Below are 26,021 nucleotides of genomic sequence, written 5' to 3'. Positions count from 1 at the left end.
GTCTCATGTCATTTCTGTTTTGAAGGTGAGTGACCCCTCTCCCACATATATGATCTCAAGTCCTTCGTATTCTTAGGCATCTTGAATGGTCAACCCGGGATATGGTATTTCTCCAAGGGGTAAAGCATCAAAAGGACTTGTGTCCTGCTTCTTTTTTCAGGATTGGGGATTTGCATTAATTACACCCCACTGACTTTAGTACCTGCAGGAAACATCTTTTAGCTCACCCATTGAGCCAGGAATACAAGCCACAGCATCTATATAACATTTATAGTATAGATAAAATAGTCTTTGAATATTCCATGTTTCCAAAGCATGTCACAAAGGGCTTTAATGATGCTGAGACTATTTCTGAGGGTGGATGATTGTGAGGCCGGTGCAACATAAAATATAGCCTAAAAAATATGGACCAAAAGGAGGCTATGAGAGCCAGTGGATAGGGCAATGGTCTGCAAACTAGGCTCTATTCCTGTCCCTATCACTGGACTACAGTGTGACCTTCTACAAGCTGTTTCAGCTTCTGAATCAGCCTTCCTCTAAGGGGATGATAATACTCACCTTCATAACATGCTTGGAGATCTGAAAGTGCTACGTAAGTGTTAAGTGCTATTCATCTCTGAGACTGGGACCTTAAACTCCTTCTTTTTAAAATAAATGGATCAAAAATCCTCAGGGTTTTAACTTTAACTCCTCAGAGTTTACAAACATGAATCAAACAACAACTCCTAAAAAAAAGTCAGTTCTAGAGGTAAAAACAGCCACCATCAAGATAACTAGTGAAGATGCATAACTATGTTTCCCTTCCACTTTATTTCAAGTAAAGCTATTTATTTATTACAGGTCTTTTGCACTGTCATCGCTTTTATGAGGGACTCTCCTGATCAGCAGTCATTGCCTGAAGAGAGCGATGGATTCTATGCAGGGATTAAGGTAATGCAGATGTCCTTGATTTACTGCACTTATCCAGCATGTCACTGAAGAATATTTGAATATTAACCAACATACTCTGGAACACAATATGCAAGAAAATAGGACTTGATGATCATAATTAATGTAGCTTCTACACGCCCAGTGAGAAAATGTCCTAATAAATTACGTGCCATTCTATAAGCCTTTCTAAAGCATTCACGGTACTGTCTAGGTGCTGACACTGTCAGAACATAAAAAATATGCAAAAGTGCTCCATGCACCCTCTAGCACATGTCCAGATGCATTCCAGTGACTACATACAAGATTAGGAGTGCCAGAGCTATGTGAAGTGGATCTAATCTACCTGGATTTCAGAAAAGCATTTGATATAATTCTACTTGGAACTTATTAGTTAAATTGGAGTAAATGGTGATTAATATGAGAATCAAAAATGTGGGTAAGGAACTGGATAAAGGGGAAACTACAATGGGTCATGCTGAAACATGAACTATCAGGCTGCAGGGAGGTTACTGGTGGAGTTCCTCAGGGATTGGTCTTGAGACCAATCTTCATTAACATTTTCTTTAATGACCTTGGCACAAAAAAATGGCAGTGCACTAATAAAATTTGCAGATGACACTAAATTGAGAAGTATTGCCAATACAAAGGAGGATTGTAACATAAGACAGGAGATTTGGCTGACCTTGAAAACTGGAGTAATGGAAATGGGACAACATTTAATAGTGTGAAGTGCAGGGTCATGCGCTTTGGGACTAAACAACAAGAATTTTTGCTGTAAACTGGAGACTTATCAGTTGGAAGAGAAAGACTTGGGGGTATTGGTTCATCACCAGATGACTATGAGCTGCCAGTGTGATGTGGTCACTGGTGAGACCTCATCTGGACTACTGTGTGCAATCCTGGTCTCCCATGTTTAAGAAAGATGAATTCAAAGTGGAACAGGTGCAGAGAAGAGCTACTGGGATGATCAGAAGAATGGAGAACCTACTTTATGAGAGGAGACTTAAGGAGGTTGGCTTGTTTAGCCTCACAAAATGAAGGTTGAGTGGAGATATGATTGCTCTCCAGAAATACATAAGAAGGCTAAACACCAGGGAGTGAAAGAAGTTATTTACATTAAGGGCCAATGTTGGCACAAAGCCAAATTAATACACACTGGCCACCAACAAGTTTAAGCTTTAAATTAGACTAAGATTTCTAACCATCAGAGGAGTAAAGTTCTGGAACAGCCTTCCATGAGGAGTAGTGGGGGCAAAACATCTCACTTGTTTCAAAACTGAGTTTATGGAGGGGATGGTATGATTAGGTAGCCTACAATGGCATATGGTCCATCTGTAATGGCTGTTAGCAAATGTCTCCAACGGCTGGCGATGGGACACTAGATGGGGAGGGCTCTGAGTTACTACAGAGAATTCTTTCCCAAGTGTCTGGTTAGTGGGGCTTGCCAGCAAACTCATGATCTAATAGATCACCAAATTTGGGGCTAGAAGGTGTTTTCCCCTAGATCAGATTGACAGAGACGATTGGTTTTTCTTTGTTTGTTTGTTTTTGCCTTCTTCTGCATCATGGGGCATGACTCACTTGCTGGTTTGAAATAGAGGAAATGATGGATTCTCTGTAACTTGAAGTCTTTAAGTTAAGATTTGATGACTTAAGTAACTCAGCCAGAGGTTATGGGTCTATTACAGGTGTGGGTAGGTGAGGTTCTGTGGTCTGTAATGTGCAGGAGCTCAAACTAGATGATTATGGTGGTCTCTTCTGGCCTCAAAGTCTATGAATTTAAGTCGGAATATCACTGCATTCAGACCATAAGGATGAGGAGAGAAAAATGAAGTACTAATTAACACCTGGATAAGGTCAAGGGAAAAGACTGAAAAATCATGCTTATGGGTAGACTGCCTTACGTGATTATTTAATTTTGGAAGGTAATTAGATACCACTTTGATGGCTGCAGTATAGAATGATAGAGAATGGATTTGGTAGTTGTTTCCAAACAAAATATTGTTTTCACATCATTTTGTGTTCAATTTTGAATGCTCTTTGGTCCAGTGGCCATGTCTTGTAGTACTAGTGTAGTATTCACATTATTCTCTAGGATTTACCTATACTAAATACAGAGAATACTGCAAGTACCCTGTTAATGTTATTTAGTTATCAAAGGCAAAATAGGAGCATTTTTATGAGCAACCACCGTATAAAGATCCAGATCTGCCTCTAGATAAATGTGCACAGTTCCCCCTGAAGTCAATAGGAGCTGATCTAGTGTAACCAAAAGCAGAATTCAACCCACAGGTTATCACAAAACATACTTGGATCCATAGTAGTGAAAAGCATTGTCCTGTATAAATGAAATACATAATTATGCAGAGCCAGAGTGTCTCTTGGGCTACACACCCATGCAGGGGCATTAAAGGGAGATAGCCCCAGCTCATATGTATGCACTATCCAGACTTTGGGTTCAGATGGACAAGGGTAAGAGTGCTGTGTACTAGCTACTTTCCCACCAGAGCAGATGAGCAAGGAGGGAGTGGGGAGTGGCTGGAGTCTTGGCTTTGCTCTGGAATGCACAAGACAGCAGAGCTATGCTGGCATAGAAGGAGAAATAATCTGCTTCACGTATGAGCCATTAACCGATTATTTTCCCCTCGTGCAAGAACAGGGAACAAGAAGGGAATTGCACTTAACTGCCCTGCTCCTGGGGCAGTGTGCCAGTGTGCCACCTCATATGCTTGTATAGGGCTTGTGGTACTGTCACACTCTAGCCTACGATCAGTGAAAATATACTTCTCAATGCATTGTAATTAGTTCTTTTTTTAAAGTGATTCTGAAAAAAAATGATTCCATGCTATCCTATTGTTGTCTGGACTTTTTTTTTTTTAAAAAAAGATTCTTTTCAGACCAGGAAATAAGAAACTGTTACAGACTACTGATGACAACTGCAAATAGTTTCCTAATTTCTGAACATACTGTAAAAGCTTAAAAAGCAATTTTACCTTTTGAAATTAGAGACAATGATTACTTTATCATGAATTTGTAAGTTTTTTTTGTTAAAAAGAAAAAAAAATCATTTTTTATGTTTCAGAAATATCCATTTTGCCTTATTTTTCTGTCATAATTATCTAAGATTGATCATCTATTTTACTTCCAGTTTACACCAGAGTCACTACAAATTGCAGAGGATGACAAAGAACATGTTTTGACCATTTTAAGTACTGTACCTATTATCTGCCAAGGTCAAGGTGACATCTGTAAAATTACTTTACAGCTGAAAATTGAAGATTCTGGTAAGAGATTTGTACATTGTAGTTAATTCATTGTGACTACTTACTTTTTGCAACTTATATGGTACAATGAATTTAAAGGAAAATTATAACATTTAGATAACATTAAATAGTTGAAAAAACTAAATAGCTTGTTAGCTTGTAAAACAAAGTAGATGAAAAAATCACTCATGGTTTGTTGCCGGTACATTAAGCAATTTCAATAATAACTACATCATAGTTCATTGTGATTTATTAGAGAAATAATGATAAAGAAAAGGATTTTTTTAAACATTTAGGGTTATAAAATAGCATTGCAAGGTTCTGCATTCTGAATGTTTCTTAACCAGAGTGACACTCAGAACAATCTCATCACTTATTGATGGTCACTCAGAACATCATCATCAGATAATTCAAGAGCTGGATCAATAATAAATAAATAAATAATTGAACGGATTTTGTATCTTTTTCTGCATAAATTGTGATTTTATTGATGTTAGAAACATATGGTTAGGTCCAGTCAGTATCCCAAAGAACCTACGCTATAAAACCTCACTTCTACAAAGAAATAAGCACATGTAACTTTACACACTTGAGGAGTCCAACGGACTTCAGTGGGACTATTCATCTATGTAACGTTATACACATGTTTAAGTCTTTTCACCATCAGGACCTAAAGACTTTTGGACAGAGAAGAAAATCATGAAACATTACAGTTATTGTTTTGTATCCCATATAACCTAATTTTCCCAGTAACAGTGCATACCCCAAGAAGGGTGTAGAAGTTAGGAATTTAGTAGTTTTTCCCTTTTAAAAATATCAGGAATTAGTTCTACATTACATTCCTTTTCTAGAAAATGAAAATATAATGGGGTTTTTTTTGTTGGTTTGATTTCTGGTTTTCACTTGTTTGGGGCTTTTTGGTGGACTGGAACATGACAGAGAGAAGGTGGGTGAGGTAATATCTTTTGTTGGACCAATTTCTGTTGGTGAAAGAGACAATCTTTCAAGCTCCACAGAGCTTGTCTCTCTCATATCCTGGGACCAACATGGCAACAACAACACTGGATTAATTTTTGTGACATACTATTGATTACTTTCTAAGTTGTTTGCTTGGGAATGTTAGCAGATTTTATCTAAAGAAACATTTTGCCATCTTAATCAGCAAATATTTTTCCCAAGGCCAAAGTGATGTAATTCTGCTCACATCCAGAAATTATGGCTATTCATTGTCCATTTTCATCACCTAACAACCAGATTTTCTATCAAGGGACTGATTCTGCTGCCCTCCAGTGTATGCTGTTCCCTTGAAGTCAATGGGAGTTGCTTTTGGGGACAGGATCACAAGATCAGGCCCACCAGAGCATTTGTCCACCTGTTAAATGTAGTATCTCATCTTAAAAACTCAAGGCAAAACAACATACAAGCTCTGAGATTTTTTTTTCTTCAAAATAACAGAAAGTGTGACTTTTGCTATGTGCTGGTTTTACCACTGGTGAGAATTTTTTAAACAACCCCTGCTCCACGGGTGAAATCCTGGACCCACTGAAATCAATGGCAAAATACCCTTAGACTTTAATGAGGCCAGGATTTCACCCCAAATCTTTGCCACTGACGTATACATTATATAGAACTTCTCCTAAAACAAAACAAAAAAATCAATAATCCTACTGCTCTACCACCCCACTCTTTCTTTTCATTCTTGTTTAATCTCCCTGATGTTCAGAAACATGCATTTAAATGAGCTGAAATCCCTCTACTTTTCTTCCCAATCCTCAGCACATGCACAGACAACAAAGGGGATAAAAAGGCATTCAAAATGAGAACATAACTCAGTGATCTAAGATGAACTGTACCTGTGGTTTCAGCAGCTGTTAGCTTCCATACATGGAGTGGTTTGAATTTGCACGTGACTTAGTGGTGCACTGATCTGCATATTCCTCTTGGTGGCCTGGCTGTGTCAGCCTACCAAGTGAGCATTCTTTAAACTCACAGGGTCAGATTTGTAAAGGTATTTAGGTGTGTAAATATGCAGATAGGCACCTAGTGGAATTTTCAAAAGCACCAGAGCAGGTTAGGCACCTTTGAAAATCTGGCTGATGACAAATTTATGAGCAGCAAGCTAACAAGACTGCAGAAGCTATTCTGCCAAAGTTAGCATCTAATACAAACTTGCTTGGCAGGAGCCCACTCCCTTTTCACTGCATGTTTTATCAGTCTCTTAATATTCTAAGGGAGACTGACCGAGAAAGTTTCCAGAAGTAGATTTATTTTCAATGTGTTAATGAACTTGACAAGTTGGTGCTGAGAGGTACAGAGATGGAGATACAACTGTACCAATTAACTAGCCTTGGAAAGAAGCTGTTACAGAAGTGGCAAGTTTCTGTCCCTTTTAATCATCTAATTTATGTAGTTTAAACTAATAACCAACTATTGCCCTTGATTGGTCCACCCTGAAGCTGTTTGTCTATGTGTCACTGGGCCACATATATTCAACTGAGATGCTAAATGTCTATAAACATCTTCTGCTTTATGTATGCATATGCACTGTGCAAGAATGTTTATTCAATGCTTTAGTTGCATTTGTTTTTTGTTTGAAAGAAAGCTACAGCCTTTTAAATACTGTAAGATTTAAATTGGCCACACTCCTACACATTGGAAATAAAGGCTATTTTAGTTTTTATTCATTTATGCTAAAAGAAATTAAATGACAAACTCCGTGTTGAGTTGAGTCCATTTAACACCACTGTTGTGTTAATTATATAGGTAATAAGCATTGAGAAAGCCAATTAAAAGCATAGAAATATATCTCTACGTTTAGATAATATAATGAATCCGAGGACACAACAGAGCTGTTGTGCTGCTTGTTTTATGTGTACCACTGTTACTTCAACAAGATTATTTTGTTTGATTTTAAACTTTTGCTCTGTGAGCAAACCTCACATGGTTACAAGAGCAATAACTATCCTTTGTGGAAAGCTTCTGTTTAACTGGCTAAAAAAACTTGAAAATTATCCAGAACTTTGCTATACAATTGTAAGCCGGCCTTTAAGGATTTGATATCAGAGATACCTCTCTATGCCATAGTTCAATTTGTATAGAATCTATGGGTTTAATCTCAGTTATATTGCATAGGTCTTTTCTATAATGCTGATTTTTTGGAAATGCTGGTTTTTTGGAAATACTTTTGAATATTTTTATGCCTTCTGAATATAAATTAAGAAGCAAATCCATGAATTATGAATAATTGCTTTGTTTTTACCAAATTAATCCATTCCCAACATTTCTTGTCATACTGTAGGTGTTGGCTCAGACTGCGGAAACTGGGTGAAATCCTGGCCCCGCTGAAGTCAATGGCAAATTTTCTGTTGACTTCAATAGGGCCACGATATCCCCTTGTGTGTTCAAAGAAACCATTGGCCTTTTCAATGGATCACTTTGGGCTCAGGAACATCCTGGATGGCTCAGTTTTTTGTCCCTTAGAGGCAGCAACCCTGTCTCAGACCAGTTCTTAGTGGATAAGCGTGCACATGAAAAAACACCAATAGATGGCACTAACAGGACCCCAGATTTGTGACCTTAAAAATGGAGGTTAATGACTGAAAAGGCATGGAGACAGCTACCCTCTCACCCATAGAGGAGGTCATTTAGGTAAGAGCTGAAGCACAGTGGCAGAGCTGCATGAGTAATCTTACAATGTCATTGCCTCGCCAGCTCTGTGAGTAGCCAGATTCAGTCCCCAGCTCTCCAGCACTTTTCTATCTACGTTACATGCTTGTCTAGCTCCCATTCCCTTAGTACCCAAGCAGCTCTTAATCTTTGAATGTATTTATCCTCACAATCTAACTGTAAGGTAGAGAAGTGCTATTATCTCCAATTTATAGATGGAGAATTGAGGCACTTGCCCACAGTCCCACAGGAAGTCTGTGGCAGAGCAGGAAGTTGAACCTAGGTCTCTCAAGTCTTAGACTAGGACCCTAACCACTGCACCATCCTCTGTTTCAGGCATAAACTGATAATAATTTTGTAAGTACCTTGGCAAGTGCATCTTCCTGAAACATAGTTTTATTCCTTGTCATGAGAATTATCCATCTTCATCCCATGGGCTCTTCCCCATATGGATAAGAGGGTCACTTGATAAGATATTTGCATCTGTGAATACAAAGGCATGCAATTGGGTCTTCGTAAAAACATCTATTGGGAGAAGAAATGCAGTGACCATTTGCATAGCGATATCAGATCAAGTTAAATCATAACAACAGTTTTCACACAAAACCCATGTGGTTTCGATTAATGTGTGTGTCTGAAAGTAGAACATTTATGTCTGACAGTAAAGAAGGTGGGGACAACCAGGTAATATCTTTCCTCAGGCTCAATGTTCCTGTACATTTTAGATAACCTATTATTGGGGCCCCCAAACATAGCCCTTTCAGCATGCCAGGTGGATCTCCTGCATGTGCCGTGTACAGAAGGCAGTTGTGCAAGAGCCTCTCTCACTGTGACAGCTGTGACAGACTTTGCCCAGGATGGAGACCGCATCAGCTATATCAGAGCGGAGCCAGTCACAAGGAGCGAACTACTCTGGAGAGCTTATGCGCCAAAGGATGTAAAGGTTGGTTACTCAAATAACGTGGAAAACATGGCAAACTTCAGCGGGAGTTTTGCTATGAAGGGAGACGGGGGAAAAGGCAATAAGTCTTAGCTGTATAAACTTCCTCATTGTGAGCACATTAACCCAGCACAGTGACTTAATATGCCAAAGAAATCAATATGTGGAGTGTTTTGCTTTAACAGGTTTGTTTTGATTATCAGCCAGGACATTAGTAGGGCCAACAGCTGGATTCTACACACAGTCACATTTGTATGTGTGTGTGTTTCGGGAGGAGGGAGGGCTGGTTTGGAACTATCAATTCTTTAGGAGGAAAAGAAAACACTCAGGGGAAGAAATTCCAAAAGAGCGCATAACCCACACTGAAATTGTGGTTCGTAGAGCGAAGCAAAGGCAAAGCTTCTCTGCAAGAATGCTTCTGTTGGTTATGATTCCCCACTGAACAAGAGAATAAATACAGGGTTGGAGAGTGGCCTGGTAATTTGAGAAGGGGACTGAGAGTCAGGACTCTGGTGTTCTATTTTCAGCTCTGCCAGTAATTATGAGGTCTCTAATGAGGCACTTAACCTCTCTGTATCTCTATTTATCCATGTACAAAATGGGCATTATTAATATAATGAGAATTAATTAATGAGCCAAATTCTGCTTCCTTTACTTACATTTACTCCAGTAGGCCTGTTCAAGTGAGTGATGCACACACTATTTGTCTCATTGTTTGTGGCCCGGTGATTCTCAGACGATAGCTCTGATAGAAGTCCACAGTTATATTATGATGTGATAGACTAAAAGGACCACAGTGCCAGAACATACATATCACTCAGCTAAAGTTCACAAAGAGGTGACAAAACCAATGTAGCACATTTTTAGCAATAGAAGACATACTCCTGATTAATGAACTATATGGTTCTGATTTATGTGCATCATTTACCTCAAGACCCAAAGAATGACACTGATTCTATTCTCACTTACCCTGGCTGTACAATGGTATTACCTCAATGATTTCAGTGGTGTTTCGCCTGATTTACACTGGAGGAAATGAGGTGAAAATTAGATCCACAGTACTGTATTTGTATCTTTAAAACGTATAATGACAAATGTGTGTACATTTCCCTTCTTCCTCAATATAGTCTTTATCTTAAATATTTTAAATATTGTCCTTATGATGATAAAGGCAACTTTAATCTAGTTCAACACAAATGCAATGCAGTTAGCTCAATGCTATCAAACATATTAATTTTTGATGGCATTCATGTTTCTATTACAACATGAGAACTGAGCAAATGTAAAGTTGAATTAACTATTTTAAAAATAAATTAAATTTGATCCCAGTAAAGCAGGCTTTATCCATAGAAAGAACAAAAAACCATCCCACTTTACTGTTGATGTTTTGCAAGCAATTAGAGGCATTAATGTGAAACACCTCTGCCAGCATAGCCAAGAAAAATTTCAGGAAGATATATTAAAATCAAAATAGTCTTTGGATACTGCAGGCTTCCTAATAAATCTCAAAATTTACCTGGAAATGGAATGGCTGAAGCGTGCAGAACGATTTGAGAGAAATTCAGGTCCCCACTAACCTAGGAAGCAAATATACTGCTCTCTTTGCATTCATTCAGTAATTAAAAGAGCTGGAGTGAAAGAAAGAGAGAGAGAGAGTTGGGATGTGGTGATAGTGTTAATAGAGAAAATCCTTTTACATCATTTTTGGTAGATACAACTATATTTGAGTTCAGGCCAAAACATTTTTCACTGAGGACTTCACTTCTGCATTCCTCAAGGAGTGAACTCTAACACCTGCGGGTGGCCAGCATACAAGAGTGGTGTCACTACAAGGCTGTTGATGTGTATACAAAAGTACAAACTCTTCATTTGAGGTGCTCATCTCCATGACAGAAGCCCGCCTTCTCCCATTCATCCATTATTTTAAATCACCCCTATTCCTAAAGACTACATGATGACCAATTCCATATGACTGCACAATGACAAAGGGAGAAGCAAGGACCCCTCCACCTTCTCCCCCTGCTTCACACCCCATGTCACAACTATTTGAATTGCATTTCTGGGTGCCTGATGGAGTGCAGAGTGTGCACCTAAGATGCATCCCTCTGGGAGCAGATAGTCAGAGCAAGCAAAGAGTAGACGGCCATGGCCAGAGAATGGGGGTAGGCTGGCTGCATGTATGGGAGCATGTTGCATCCCATAAAGGGGTGTCACAAATGGCTCATCCTTCCCCCAGTGCAAATGGGGCCCTTTGCACTACAACTTACTATAGGCTGTGTGCAAATAGCACACTGATTCTACATTATCAAGATGAGAACTAGATATTACATTATGCAATATACCTTCACCAAGAGGCACCTTTTGGGCAGCAATGTGGCAATAGTCTTGTCTCTTTGTCCAGTGGATGGGCGATGCAAAGGACCTCTACAGGGAGCAGGTGTAGCAAGTGCCAGAAGTAAGTGTGTTCCCCCACAGCATCATTGTAGGCATTGGGTATTCTCCTAGTTTTTGCAGGCATAATATCTCCAGGGGTTCCTGACTCCTCATGTCATTTCTGCTCCCAGATGGCTGAAATTCTTAGGGGTTATTGCTGATCTAACTTAAGATAGTTTTACACTGCTGTAACTGAGAGAAGCCTTAGTACAGCCCTTTATCCTTCACCCAATTTTGATGGCTCCCACAACCTTGAAGTCAAGGGAGACTGCACCGATTCCTTGACACCAAAGGTGTTTTACTCTGGATTTACAATGTAACTGATCTTAGAACCTGGTCCACAGACTGCATCACAAATTAATTAAATATTCAAAATATGGATTAAGGTCAAACCTATGGACCTGTAGTAGTACAGGCTACAAATCATGCTAATTATCCATAATTAAGCCATACCTTAGGCTTTAAAATTATTGTGATTTAATGAGTGTTCTACATTCTTGGTAATTTCTAGGTGGGGTTCTGCGTCTTAATGGGAACTTTAGTAGGAAAAGATTCTCTTTTACCAAACAGGGTAAAGAAATACAATAAATTGAGATAGGTGAAGTAACAGTACATCCAGCTCCCAGGCAGTATGTGATTAAACTCAAATTGTTTAAAATGGAAGTCTGTTCTATTCTGCATCATGTTTTATAAGTCAGATTTCAGTTTGTACTTGTCACTTGAATGCTACACATAAAGTTTTGTGAGGGAAAATAATGACGAGAAACTGCTGCATAGGTTGTATTCATTACACATTTTATATTAACCAGGTCACAGTTCAAGACCTCCCAACAGGGAACTGCTACTCTTTCACTGATCCACACATTATCACATTTGATGGAAGGTGAGTATTCTTTCTACCTTGAAATAATTTGGCTTGATTGTTGTAGTTTTCAGTTCCTGAATGCAGCATATGGTGTTCCATCAGAATATCCTATGAGTGTTATAATAGTTTGTTATTAGTGATTGATACAGTGCTTTGGAGAAAAATCATGATTCTTTCCCAAAAGTCTAAATTCGTGTTTAAAAAAATGATGTGAGTTATTTATTTTGAAGCTAAAATGTTTCTTAGATTTACTAGTTTTTGTCAAAAACAAAGTGTTAAATTCTGCAACCCTTGATTGAGCAAAACTCCCATTGATGACTCCAGGAGTTTTGCCTGATTCAAATACTTGCTTGATTAAGGACTACAGAATTAGAATCAGATCCTCTCAGATTGTCTCCCAGATTTCCAGTTTCTGTTGGTAAGCCTGCTACTAGTCAGGGTCATAATGGTATACCTTAAGCATCAGAAGAGGCTCAGCAAGTCTGGTGTCCCACCTGCTGAACTCCAAAGGTCCCAATTTCAAATACTACATGCTCTGTAGGTTGCAGTACACTCTAGTCAGGATACCGACTTTGAAAATGGGCCCCAACAGAAAAGCTGACACAGATGGTGGAACTCCTTATGCCATTTTACGGGTAGGTATAGTAATTCAGAGAGACATACAAGGAAGAATTAAAAGCTAGTATGCATGAATATTTATATATGCTCACTGAATACCTGGAATTATCTACTCTCTGAGCTATTAACTGAGTTTAGAAAATAATGTATACAGTATATTTTCTACATTCACTGATAGTTAAGAAATGAAGTGAATTAAGTTAACTGTGTTTTTCAAACACTGCAAAGCCCACATTCCTTTTCTAGCACTATGGGCCAGATCCTCCACTCGAGTAAATTGATTTAGCTTGATTGACTTCAGTGGAGCTCTGTGGTTTACTCTACCAGAAGACTTGGCCCTACAAGTTTGGACTTCTAAATACCGACTAAGTTTAGGTCATCTCAGCACCAGTCAGACTTCCAAACAAGTTTTTCACTATCCCACTGTTATTTTTCATAACCAGATAACTCAAAAATTGCCAAAAAGAATAAACTTTGACAACATCAAATAATTTCACTTCTAAGCTTGGAATGAGAAATGTCCTCCCAGTAGGCAATTCTGAGGAAGTCATAAGCCAGAGAGAACAGAATCATAGACCGGAAGTGCCTTCTCAGCTATCTAGCACAACATTATATCAGAGAGTGAGAGAGCCTATAAGACATTTTATTTTATTCAATAATCCACTTATTAATTAATGTTATTAGGCCAACATTTGCTACAAGTTACACCTGTGCTATCCCATTATTGATTGCAAGTAGGGATGTTTCTTAGAAATGTTACAAATAATAGATCTGAAGTTATCGTTGATAAGGAATGTCCGTATATGGCAAGTTCTCCTTCAGAATACAGAATCTTGCAATGGAAAAGGCCCAGCAGGTCATCTCAACCATCCTACCTACTACTCCAGACACTGCAGGATTTCTTCCTTTTGCATCGTCACTAATGTTTTATCCAGTCTAGTTTTAAATGAGCCAAGTAATGGGGCTTCTGCTAGCTCTCTCAGGAGATTTATTCCACAGACTAATACATCTCACTTTCAGGAACTTCTTGATATTCAGCCAAGTTTCCTACTCCTAATTTCACCATCCCATCACTCCTAGTTATAGTCTCTTCTATTATTGTAAATAATTCCTCTCTTTCAAATATGATTATGTTCCCCCTTGCCCTATTAGTCATCAGTTATCCAAGCATTCTATCTATATATTCCACAATGTTAATCTTTCAAATTCTAATATATGTGATGAACTGGTTTTAAAGCTACCCTGCATCTAAGGAATATTGGGTATGCAATCCTTGCTTGTACCTTGCTAGAGGCCTACAGCTGACAGATAAATGTTGAGGCAAATTTTGATCATCCCCTTATGATCATAAAAAAGCACATGTGAGAAAAAGTTGTGTTTGAATGGAGATATGCATCTTGCACGGCACTGGGACCCTGCAGAGAGAGGGCACAGAAAGCTTGGTGGGCAGGCAAATCAGACCAAAATCCACAAACGTGCACCACAATACTAATATATCATCAGGAGGTGGCCTAAGGACTGTTGCAGAAAGTATTACACACTGCTTAGTGTGGAAATAGGGAGGGGAAAATAATCTAACAGAAGCTATTGCTAGCCAATAGAAAAAAACAGGCTGAGGAGGTGAGTGAAACAGCAGAATAATAGCTTTCGAAGGCCAGGAACTACAGTGATTTTAAGCAGTCAGTAGACACTAGGAACTGGGGCAAGAATGTTACACTGGAAGGACAGCAGGAAGTGAGACACTTAAGGGCTGTCACACAGAAACAATGTAAACACACATTAGCAAGTCATGGATAGATAAAGAGGATGAAGAATTTAAAAGACAGACAATCAACTCTTCCTCAGGTATTGATATCAGACCAGTAAAGCACTGTAACCCAAGCAAATACATTCTTCCTACCCTTGTGCCTAGAACCCCACCAGCCTAAGGACAGGGTAGCAGATCCCATTGGCCCAGCACCTTCCAGGGAATGCTGGTGTGGAGAAGGGTGGTCAGCTGCCGCCTTGTCACCTTTCCACCAGCTCTCCACGGGACACCATGAAGGGTTGTCTGAGAGATTGAGACCTAGGAGGGGAGACAGGAGCTGGAGATAGGCAACTTTTTTCAGTGATGAGTGAGATTTTCCCCATACTTTCTTATATTTAACCGTTTCCCACCAGAAAAAGTTGGGGGAAGTAAAAAATGGTAGAGAAGTAGGGGAAAACCAGACCCAAAACCAAAAGTGAACATGTCTTGTTTCCAAAAATCAAAAGAAAAAACATGGAAATGAAAAAAATCATTTAAATATTCGGTTGAAAATTATCTTTTTATTTTGAATTAATCAGTTAGGACACTGAAATACATAATTTAAATCCACATTTTTCCATGGAAAATGTCAATTTTGACAAAATGCATTTTCCATTGGGAAATTTTCAGTCAAAAACTTTGACCAGCTCTAGTGAACAGAGTTTATTTTATGATTTTTATTTTTTTATTAAAATAAACTTCTCCTAGTGAGTAACAACCACTCAGCAGCTTGTAATCTGTCTACCTCATGCACATTCCATCTGGGTTAGCATAATGTGAGGCTATTAATTACATAATTAAAATACCTACCTTATCCTTGGGACAATAGTTCCCCCTTTCTGAACGCCTACCTCAAGGAATGCATATTACATAAAAACAGTTTGTCATGTCCTTTTAGTAATACATTTCTATAGAAACATCTACCTCATAATTCTTTTGACCAAAGGGAGAGACTAATAGTCAGAGGGCAAAGTGTCATATTTTACAGTACAACAGTTTGAGTGTGTTGATGCACAGAAGTGCAATGACATTAATTATACTGGCTAAAGCTCGGAAAGAGCACTTCCTTTTATAGCAAAATGCCTTTTAAATGAAACAAATTTGCAAGCCTGGCAAAGAGAAAGTATAGGCTTCATTATTAGTTATGATGCATTATAAATATAAAAGCCTTTCACATCATAAATTGTAGATTCTTAAAAGTGAATTATCAGTTTCAAGCTAAGTACTAAGATAACTCTTTTATGGCCATATCTAAAACACCTAAGACTGCTCGGCTGGTAATTTATATATAATTAGTGTTATTTTTCATTTCACCTTATAAAGGAGAATTTTGAGATTTCTGGAGCATGTAAATTAAATCTATGCATCAGTATTCTTTAGGGGTGAAATTCACCATTTCCTGAACAGAATAACTGCACTTGTGCAGGGAGGTAAATTTAAAGTTCTATGCCTGAGGATGGAGGGAATGGAATTTGCCAGTCCAACCTGGAGGTAAGTCACTGGGATAATAATGCAACCCTTCCATAGCTACTGTTCTAGCCCATCAGCAACTTGGTCGGTTTGCTGGGATTTCACCTAAGCATGGAGCCAATAGTTCCTGAGCCTACCCACAACAGCCTCCTTCACACTGAGCAGAGCCAATGTACAGACCCCCTTGTGCAGCTGTTCCGCTTTGCAGCTGCATCATGGGGGCCTGCCTTCCTCTGGATTAATTTCATCCTGCAACATGGAAGTCCCAGGCTGCAAGAAAAATTCTTTGTCTTGATGCCCACAAGTCAAGGAAAGTCATAGATCTTGGCTCTGTGGGAAACCGTCCTGTTGCAAATGCCTATTTAAAAGCAAAAAGCCTCTCTTCTATGATCACAAGCTACAGATCTCCAGGGAGGATGAGAACTCTATAAGAGAGTTCTCCACCCCTCATGCTCCTCAGAATCTGCAGGTTGACTACATTTCCCCTCACATCGAACTACAGGATTGTGAATAGCAGCATCCACCAAAGTGCTGTGCTGTAAGTCCCCCTGGACACCGTGGATGTGAACTAAAAGGTTCTTAGTTCACCTTCATATAATCCCATTTGAAGAAGACTATGTTAAAGTGAACTAAGAATCTTTTAGTTTGCACCTGCAGCGTCTGCACAGAGGAGTAGTTACAATGCAGCTCTTTGGTGCACACTGAGGTCCAAACTGGCGGGCAATGTAATCAAGTCAAGAGTTTTGCTTTCTTCAAAGGCCCCACGCCTATAATGCACAGCAGAGTAACTGGAAGTTCATTTAACCCTGGGATGGAGTAACTATCTTACAAAAACATGGGTGAGGTAATGAATATGTTCAGTTTCTCATCTGCTTTGCTTTTATTAAACGTAGCAAGGGCAAAGGGCTCTTATTCATATCCGAGCTTTTAGGGGAGTGGGAATATTAAAACTTGAGGGACTTTACCATATACACTGACCTATTCATCTAGGAAAAGCCATTGATGGCACCTCTATTCTCCTACTCAGTGCTGCCATGATTACTTTAGAACTGAATAGCCTTAGGCTTGGAGGAATTAGATTTTTATCGATAAATGTTGGTAAAATGTTGGTCAATCTCACTGTACACATACTAAACAACAAAAAATATTTCCATTGATAATAATTGAAATGTACAGATAGGCAGAGTAAAAAAAAATGCTGCTTGAACACTAATTAAAGTTTTATTTAAGGATATTTATTTTGTATATTTTGACATGTGAAGTTGACAGTTTGTGTTTTCACAGTTATAAAGCCTTAACACTTTGAATCTCAACATCTACTGTCATTAAATAATTATTTTTTGACCTCCCCATAATTTCCCACAACTCTGAAAATGTAAAGAGATTAAAATAGAAAAAATGCTTACCAATAAACATTGATATTACCATGAAAATGATAAAACAATAAAAACTGCATTCCATGAAGCCTAACTATCCAGTACATGGTGTTATCCACGTCCAACTTGGGATGTGGAGCCATATGCCACTAATGAATCACAACTCATTGTTCTGATCCACTCTATTCTGTCTGCTTTACCTTGACCTAAATTGGACTCTGGTAGCTCCAAGGACTTGAGGGAAGTGAGACCAGGGATGAATCTGGCCCAGGAGGGTCATGCAAATCAACTGAGCCTCTTTTTCCTTTATAAAATGCTTGCTACAAAAAATAAAATGTGAATGTATTCTGGGTCCCAAGTATATCCTTCATTCTCCCTCTGACTAACACTTCATAGGACACAGACTAACATAAAACAGCTCTCACTGGCAAGGACAGCAGTCCTACGGATAAGTGAACAGATTAATCGTAAATGGTGCCTTTCAGTGGCTGATGTTTTGGGAGCAGTAGTAATGAAATAAATTAAATCAGAAGATGGAAGAGACAAGGAGGGGGAGCCTCATGGGAAAAGTGAATGAGTGTTGGAGTGTCCTTGGGAGTGGGTTGTATAGCAACAGTAAAGTACAGTATAACAGCATAGTGATAGATAAGTGTATGGCGGGAGGTGTGGGGGAGGGGGTTAAGGTTATTCTTCTGATTTAAGATTTCCACATTTGGGGAAAATATAAAAAAAAGCATATAGTAAAATCCTGTCCTACTGTTTAGCGGTATTTAATTTTCCACTGCTGCCTATATGACTGTCATGACATTTTTCTGAGTGTCACAAAAGCGTATCTGTTTAGGTTCAATTTTGCATTCAAGTAATTCAGTGCCAGCTTAAGAATGAAGACATTTTGCAAGTCTGACATTTTACATGATCTATGGCATGACCTAACTGAAGGACTCCCATTGACTTCAATAAGAGTTGGATTGGGCTCCCATAGTCTATACACATTAATATGAATGAGTAGTTCCATTTCTGTGAAAGACAGTTATGTACCTGTGTTAAGAGAGTCTTATGTATTTAAACGATAGACCAGCAGAGTTCAGATGCAGCCACTCTCATGCACCCCCTACTTCTTTCATGACCACTCTCCTTCAAAATGCCTGCACTGAAAAAGGACTATTTGAAGGAAGTTTTGGAAGATGATTCTCAGAGTTTTCCATCTCCTTATCTCCCTCCTGTGGATATATCCATAGGAGCATATCGTTTGACATTACAAGGGATTATATGAAGTTTTTTTAATGCTCCCTTTAGTTTTAATCAGTATGTTGCCCCAGTTCTTGAATAGCGTGCTCAGAATTTATGTACCTGATTAGTAAATAGGATGAGACAAGCCCATCAAAAGTGTTATCTCATTACAGCCAACTTTGCTGAGTTTTTCAAGACGGAGTAAAATCAAATTTTATGACAATAAACAAACAGTTAAACTCTATTTTCTTGCTTTATTCCAATCTACATACGTTTCTACAGAATGTGCTTCTCTATAAGGGGCGGGGGAGGTGAGGGAGAACTGTAAAGGGAATAGGGCTCTTTCTGAAGCAGTACTTTACAAAAAAACTCCTGATCTTTATTTTCATTGAACTTTCCTGGCATAATATAGAAAATTCCAACATGAAAAATAATAATTTATTTTCTATTAATTGTAGATTCCTAAAAATCTGTTTTAAAATGAAACATAGCTGTTTAAAAGGAAGGTGTTACCAAGCACTGCTTTCTAAAGGTGGTTAGCAATCGATCCACTCAAAGAAGTCCCTCACAATTTCCGTAAAATGCATAGCCACTGTTTCCTCCAGTTGTCAGAGCAATATATGGGACAAGAGCAAGAAGTAATTACAATGTGAGAAAACATAGGCATTTGGAAATACAAGAGAATCCACTTGTAGGTCCTAATCCTGCAGTCCTTACTCAAGCAAAATTCAGACTGGTGTCTGTGGGAAATTTGCCAGAATAACACTGACTGACTAACAACTGCAAAATTAGTTCCACAGTGAATTCAGACAGACTGAAACTCCATTTTTAGAAGAGCACAATGAAAGTTCCAAATTACTCAACATAATGCAGTGTGCCAAATGCAAATCCAGTTATAGTAAAACTTATGCTTATAGTGAAGTTGTTCTAAGGGGGTGGGAAATGACTTCACTTTAACAGGGTTCCAGGAGAGTCCTAACTTTTCATATGAAATGTTCACCTAGCCCCAATCAGCCTTGTAAAAGTTAGTGATTAGTCACAGAAGTTGTAATTTGAGCACTTATTTTGCTGTGAAGAATGCCATGCTGTAGAGCATCCAGTTACAACCAAAATGTATTTATTAAGTCCTGGAGGCAGGGATTATTTCCCATTTGCTTTTCTCAAATGTTTATCTTTTTCATCCATGCCTGTTGCCATAGCAGCAGCTCTTAGACAGCTAACAGCTCTCACATGAATTCTTATCCATTTCCAGCTAATAACTGCAATGGTATTAGCTTGTGTATGGTGATGAATATATGCTTCCCCGTGTGTTAATTTTCTTTCTCCTCCAAGGCCAGCCATCATGCTGGCCTAATGAAAGAGCGTGGCTGTTGGAGTATAAACACACAGTCATGATAGGTGTACACCCGGGGTCTGAAAATCCTGTTTTTGTTTGTTTGTTGTTTAGGCGTTACGACAATTATAAAATTGGAACCTTTCTTTTGTGCAAGAGCCTGGCCCGTGTGTTTGAGGTACATGTACGACAGTGGGACTGTGGAAGCCGCCAGTATGCTGTTGCCTGCAACTGCGGTGTAGCTGCCTGGGAGGGTAATGACATCATCTTGCTAGACATGTGTAATGGTCAGTTTCAGGAAACCAGACCTCAGCTGTCCATTAAGAGCATTGGCGCATCACCTCAACGTGTCAAAATCGTGAAGTCCTACGGAGGGAAAAAAATTACCGTAGGTGGACTTTTTTTTTAAATGTTGCTTTGACTTTAACTATATACTTCTGAATTAAGTAACTACTACACATACACCTATAGCCATAAGAGTGCTTACAGTGAAAGTCACAGTTATTGAGAAAACCAGACTGAGGGAAAGTGCTGGCTAACGTGTTAATATAACCAAACATAAAACAAAACATGAAACTAACAAGAGTGGATGGGCGTTACTCTCAAAGACATAGCCAAGAGTCATATTAATATTATTTGTTGTTTGTATTATGGTAGTGTCTAGCAGTCCCACGGGCACCAACTGTGCTAGGCACTGTACAATTACATAACAAAGAGACGGCCCTGAAAAACTTGTAATCTAAGTATAAGATGAAAGATCACACAATGAAGATGGTTCTGCAGCACATCTGCTTTAGTACAAATTATTTACTTAGAAAGCACTACTGTGCTTTCCAGTTTGCACTTTATATCTCTCATCCACACTGAAGATCTCTAGTCCAGGTGTTCCTTGAAATCCCTGGACAAACAAGTGCAGACTGCACTAAAGAGATCCAAGCTGAGAATTTTGTCCTAAAATTTCAACATCAAGATTTATTACTAGAAAATATTCTGGGTAAGAAAGGGGCCATAAGGAGCCAAAACAATGTTAGGGTGGGGGTGGGGGTTCTGAGCTTTGGCTCTCACCATCTTCTTCTCCCTTGGAATAGATCTTGATAACATAGTTATTTAAAGTTTCTTAATTGCAGAAAGGAAGCAAAAGCAGGAAAATACCTTTCATTTCACCTTACAACTGAATACAGTATAATTACAGTTTTATTATTAGAATAATCTTTACTAGCAATATTCAAAATATATTCAAAATGTTAATCACTTTCTTTGAATTTGGAGTTATAAGGCCACATTTTGTCCTAATTTAACTTCATGTAAACCCCACTGATTCCACTGGGGTTTATATCCAACTGAGTTTCTGTGGGACATGAGTGAGGGGAAAATCTAGTCCAACCAGTGCAGAACACTGAAGTAGCAGATAGTGTCCTGATAGCAGAGATTTTAAACACAAACTCCTTTCTGAAGGAAAGTGTGTAATTAGAAGACAGTTGGCATGTGTTAGTTGAACATGGCAAAATTTTTCAGCCAAAACTTTTTTCCACCCAAAAAATGCAGATTTGGGTCAACCAAAACATTTCACAGATTCATGTCAAATTCGCCAAATTGTTTTAGTTAAAAAAAAATTCTGAACTCAAAATGTTTGGTTTCAACATGTTCAAAATGAACTGTTATCATCTGAAATGACCCTGCATTTCAAACTTTACTTCAGTTTAATTAAAATTGTTTTGAAAATCTTGAAAATGAAACATTTCATTTATCCTCAAACAAAATGTTTTATTCAACCTGACATATTTTATTTATTTATTTTTACTTTTTGGTTGGTAGAAAAAAAAATGTAAAAAATCATTTTAGACTGACCTGAAAGATTTTTTTTTTTTGAATGGCCAGCAAACACTTAAAAATCAGTTACTCACACAGATCTATGTTAGTTTCAAAAAGGTAACTGAGGTAACTATAGCTCTGTTTCAACTAGCAGCTGTCCTGGCCTACAAATTAAATTAAAAATTAAGGAAATACAAACTTATAAGCAAGATTCAAGTATAGTGAATCTTTCCACCATTCACTTGTGTAACACTACAGAAATTTGCTTCTTAAAATATACTTGCTTTTTAAATTTCTTATCTATGAAAGTAAGAAACTAATAGGCTAAATCCTGCTTTCCTTACTCAGGGGGACTAACATCCAAACAGAACTGAGCCTAGCGCATGGGCACTATGCAGACACCCTCACATGATTCTGTACCTTGTATTAGCCTTGATGAGCATTATCCCATGTGTAAGTGGGGGAATAGTCCCGCTATTGTGGGGAACTTTCCCGGCTTCTGTACTACCCTGGTGAAGTGGGCTAGTGAAAGGATCTAAGTCCTCGCTCCCACTTCCTTTACCCAGTGGCCTCCCTACCCTTGAGGACTCCCCTTCCACTCTCCTGTCTGGCAGAGTCCTCGTAACCCCAAAAAGGCTGGGCCCAGGATTCCTGGGGGGCTCGACCCCCAACCCTGCTGTGGTCACTGAGGACAGGGGCTAGGGTGTCCCCACTCCGGGGTACTCTCTCTGCACTGGGCACTTCTCTGACCCACTGACCATTACATACAATTTAAAGCAAATGCAAGTTAATCAACAATTAATTTTAAAAAGAATAAGAAAAAATGGGAAAGGTTAAAGGAAACACATCAACCTGCTCTGTGGCAGGGAACTTCACAAACAGTGTCTCTGGAGTGTCAGGGCAATTCACAGTCTGTTCCTTGTAAGTCCCAGGCCTTCTTCTCAGGCCCTGGCTGTGCTGCAGGGATGCTGTGGGTTGGACACTTGCTCTGGCGGTGGCCACACGCTCTCAGGCTCTAAGTGGTAGGACCCTTCTTCCCAGTGTCGCCCCCGCCCTGTCGGGGTTACGATCCAAGCCTGGCCTGCAGAGCCTCTTGGCTGAGGCGTCTCCCTGTGCTGGGCCCGCTGCCCAGGGTCCCCCTCGGTCTCCCCAGCTGCTCACTGCACCCAGCTCGAGACTGCTCCAGCCCCAGCTCCACCGCTCTGTCTCTGCACTGCTGCTGCTCTGCCTCTAGCTCCCTGGGCTGCTTCTTTAGCCCCTCTGCCTCTGGATGCTACAGCTCTGCTCCCAGGACAGGTCTGCTCTGCAGGCTGCTTCTGTGACTCTGCACTGACCTGCTTCCTGGGCTGCTTTTCTGGCCCCTCTGGCTCTGGTTGCTGCAGCTCTGCTCCCAGGGCAAGTCTGCTCTCTCTGGGCTGTGCCTCTGCCTTTGGAGCTGCAGCTCTGCTCCCAGGACAGGGTCTGCTCTCTTTGGGCTGCTTTTCTGCTCTCTCTGGATCTGGCACAGCTCTGCTCCCCAGCTTAGCTTGGGCCCCTGCTTTCCCCTTAGCTCGGCCCCACTCTGTCCGACCCAGGCAAATCCAGCTCACACGGAGGACGGGACCTCCCTGGCCTTCTGACTCCCTGATTAGCCTGCCCGCCCTGTCATTTAGGCTGACCTGGAGCATTGGCCTCTCCCCATTGTTCCTGGGGGCTGTCAGTCTCAGGGTGCTGATTCCCCATCGACCCTTCCCCCTTTTTAATACTGGGAGCTAGCAACTAAAACACCCCCACTGACTGTTAGTAAGAGGGCAGCAGTCCCCTTGCACATGCTATGCTCTGGGCTCTGGTAGCTCCTCCTCCTCCTGTGTCACTGAAGTCAGTGGAAGTTCTGCCACTGATTTCAGGGGAGAAATATGAGGGTGTCACATGAGCCAAATTGTGTGCTGGTTGTGTGACATGGACAAATTTCCCTCAGGGGCTAAGGTCAAAATTTTCAACAGTGGGTACTGATTTGGGGTTGAAGTGCTTTTTGGCTTGAAGTGCATTGAGTTTCAGAAGTGCTAAGCAACCATAGCTCCAACTGAAATCAATGGGGGTTGCAAGTTCTCAGCATGTCTGGAAAATTCAACAGTTTTCAAGAGGGAAGAAAGTTATTTTCCATACTTAGCAATTTATCGAAAAGAAACAATTTCCCAGGCAAAAACACAGGGGTGGTCTTATCATGGTGACAGCTTCAAAAATTAGCTGGTAACTTACCAATGGGAAAACGTCAGTGAATGTAATTATTAATTTAAAAAAGGAAGGCGCTTGTGTGGGTTTATATTTATATGATGCTATCAGATATTAGTACCAAAAACTCTGAAAGCATCACTGTAAATAAAACCGACAGCATCATTGTAAAATAAATGTTTACAGAGTGTCTAAGTTGCATTAAGTTACCAACTGCATAGCCAACTTCCTGCTTTGATTTTTTTTGCGGGGGAGGGAACACACTTTTTTTATTACAGAAGAAACTTGCTAATGGATTAAATTCACTGGGTTTTTTCTGCCTCTTTAGATCATCTTCCCTTCAGGAGCATTTGTTCGAGCTGATGTCAGTGAGTGGGGAATGAGTTTGACAGTCAGGGCACCAAGCATCGATTTTAACAGCACCAGAGGTTTGTGTGGCATCTTTGATGGGAACAGTCATAATGACTTCCATAACACCAGCGGGAGTCCTTTACTATCACACCAGAGTAACATGCCTGAGGAAGACTTCATAGAAGAGTGGAGGTACAGAGCAAAAGGATTCCAAACCTAAAAGTCATACTGTAACATCGTTTAAAGGGGTGTCTATACATTTACTTCATTACATGGTCTTTTAATGACCTGAAAAAGAGCTCTGCCTAATCTGTCAAAGGAGGGCTAGAGGTCCATTATCACCACAAACACAACGAAAGCTTATTTTTCAGTCTGTACACTACACATAAGAAGCTCTTTTACTGAGAGAGACGTTTTATATTCACGAGAGATATCATGTTAACAGCTGTGTTAAGATCCCACTCAGCTGTTAAAAAACGCAGTTCTCACCCACTCTGAAAAATGTAGATAACTGACAATAGGGATTAATTAAGTGTTTGGTATTTCCCTTGTTCTTTTATTCCTGAAAACTAATTACAGCATGTGACTATACAATTAAATATTACATTTTGACAAAGAGTGGCAATAAATGTAGCATGCTAAAACTTAATATCTATTCAGTTAAAGATAATGGGACATTTGAAACTCTTGCTTTCTAAGAGAGAGAGTCTGGAACATGGATTCTGATCCCTTTCCATATCAGGGAGTTCCATTGCCCCATATTTTAATTCCCGAATCCAAACATAGCCTTATAGTTCTGGGTCCAGGTCATTTCAAAACCAGAATGGAACTATTCTGCAGTGTTTGATTGGTTGGTGATTAACTATTTTCAGGGCAGCCGCTATTACAAAATTTGGTCCAAAATAAAAATATGATGAAGACCTCTGTCCTTGTGAGGTGCCCACCAGGAGAAATATTGCAAGATCAGCTGATGACATGAGATTTCCATCCTTTGGGACTGGAAGAACAGCAGGGCTGGCTCTAGGCACCAGCTAAGGAAGCTGGTGCCGGAGGCGGCAAATCAGAAGGGGCGGCGCTCCGGCCGTTCTTGGGGCGGCGCTCCTTCCTCGGCGGCCCTTCGGCAGCGGCACTTTACTTTATTTTTTTCCTGTTCAGCGGCACTTTGGCAGCAGCTTTTTTATTTTTTCTTCTTCGGCGGCCGCTTTTTGTTGTTGTTGTTGTTTGTTTCGCTGCTTGGGGCGGCAAGAACAGTTCATGAAATGTGGCACAGTTGAATCTGAACCCAAACCCTAACGTTTATTTCTGCCTCAGATCTGAACCCTAGTCTAACTAATCCTGATTCTGCATCCTGTTAGTGCATCCAGCACCCATCTGTGTTGTAACTAAAAAAGACTTCAGAGCTATTGACTTTTAGGAAATGAACATGCAATTAAACTGTATTCAACTTACATAAAATCAGCTGAAGCCATTAATCATCCTAATTTAGTTGATGAGTATTTTGAGCTGTAGTTGTGAGCAGCACATACAAGACTCAAAGTTAGAGGCACTCAGTTTCCTTTATATTAATCCATGGAATAGTGGCTAAATCCCCTGGGTTTAATCTTTTGGGGACTTATCCATTTCCTAGATGTAGATGTGGGTCCGGGGGGGTTACTTAGGTGGAAGGAAGGATGGTTTTCAGACTACAAGAACGGGAAATCTGGGACTCCTGGCAGGAGTCATAGATACTAAGGTCAG

At 39.7% G+C, this 26,021-nt stretch overlaps 1 protein-coding gene across 1 annotated transcript in view; it reads left to right on the top strand.

The window, feature by feature from the left end:
• The first annotated feature begins 3,366 nt into the window (after nucleotides 1-3,366).
• The window catches only part of LOC102931520 (von Willebrand factor D and EGF domain-containing protein), a 159,154-nt gene continuing 136,499 nt past the window's right edge, over nucleotides 3,367-26,021 (top strand). Inside the window, exons 1-6 of the mRNA XM_043525552.1 lie at nucleotides 3,367-3,402; nucleotides 4,079-4,214; nucleotides 8,585-8,802; nucleotides 12,042-12,115; nucleotides 20,025-20,298; nucleotides 24,262-24,476. Of these exons, the coding sequence (XP_043381487.1) occupies nucleotides 3,367-3,402; nucleotides 4,079-4,214; nucleotides 8,585-8,802; nucleotides 12,042-12,115; nucleotides 20,025-20,298; nucleotides 24,262-24,476 (953 nt within the window). The remainder of the gene's footprint in view (nucleotides 3,403-4,078; nucleotides 4,215-8,584; nucleotides 8,803-12,041; nucleotides 12,116-20,024; nucleotides 20,299-24,261; nucleotides 24,477-26,021) is intronic.

Source organism: Chelonia mydas, chromosome 11, assembly GCF_015237465.2.
Source record: "Chelonia mydas isolate rCheMyd1 chromosome 11, rCheMyd1.pri.v2, whole genome shotgun sequence".
Classification (NCBI taxonomy): Eukaryota; Metazoa; Chordata; order Testudines; family Cheloniidae; genus Chelonia; species Chelonia mydas.
The sequence above is the reverse complement of the archived record's forward strand: the minus strand, read 5'-3'. Positions and strand labels throughout refer to the sequence as shown.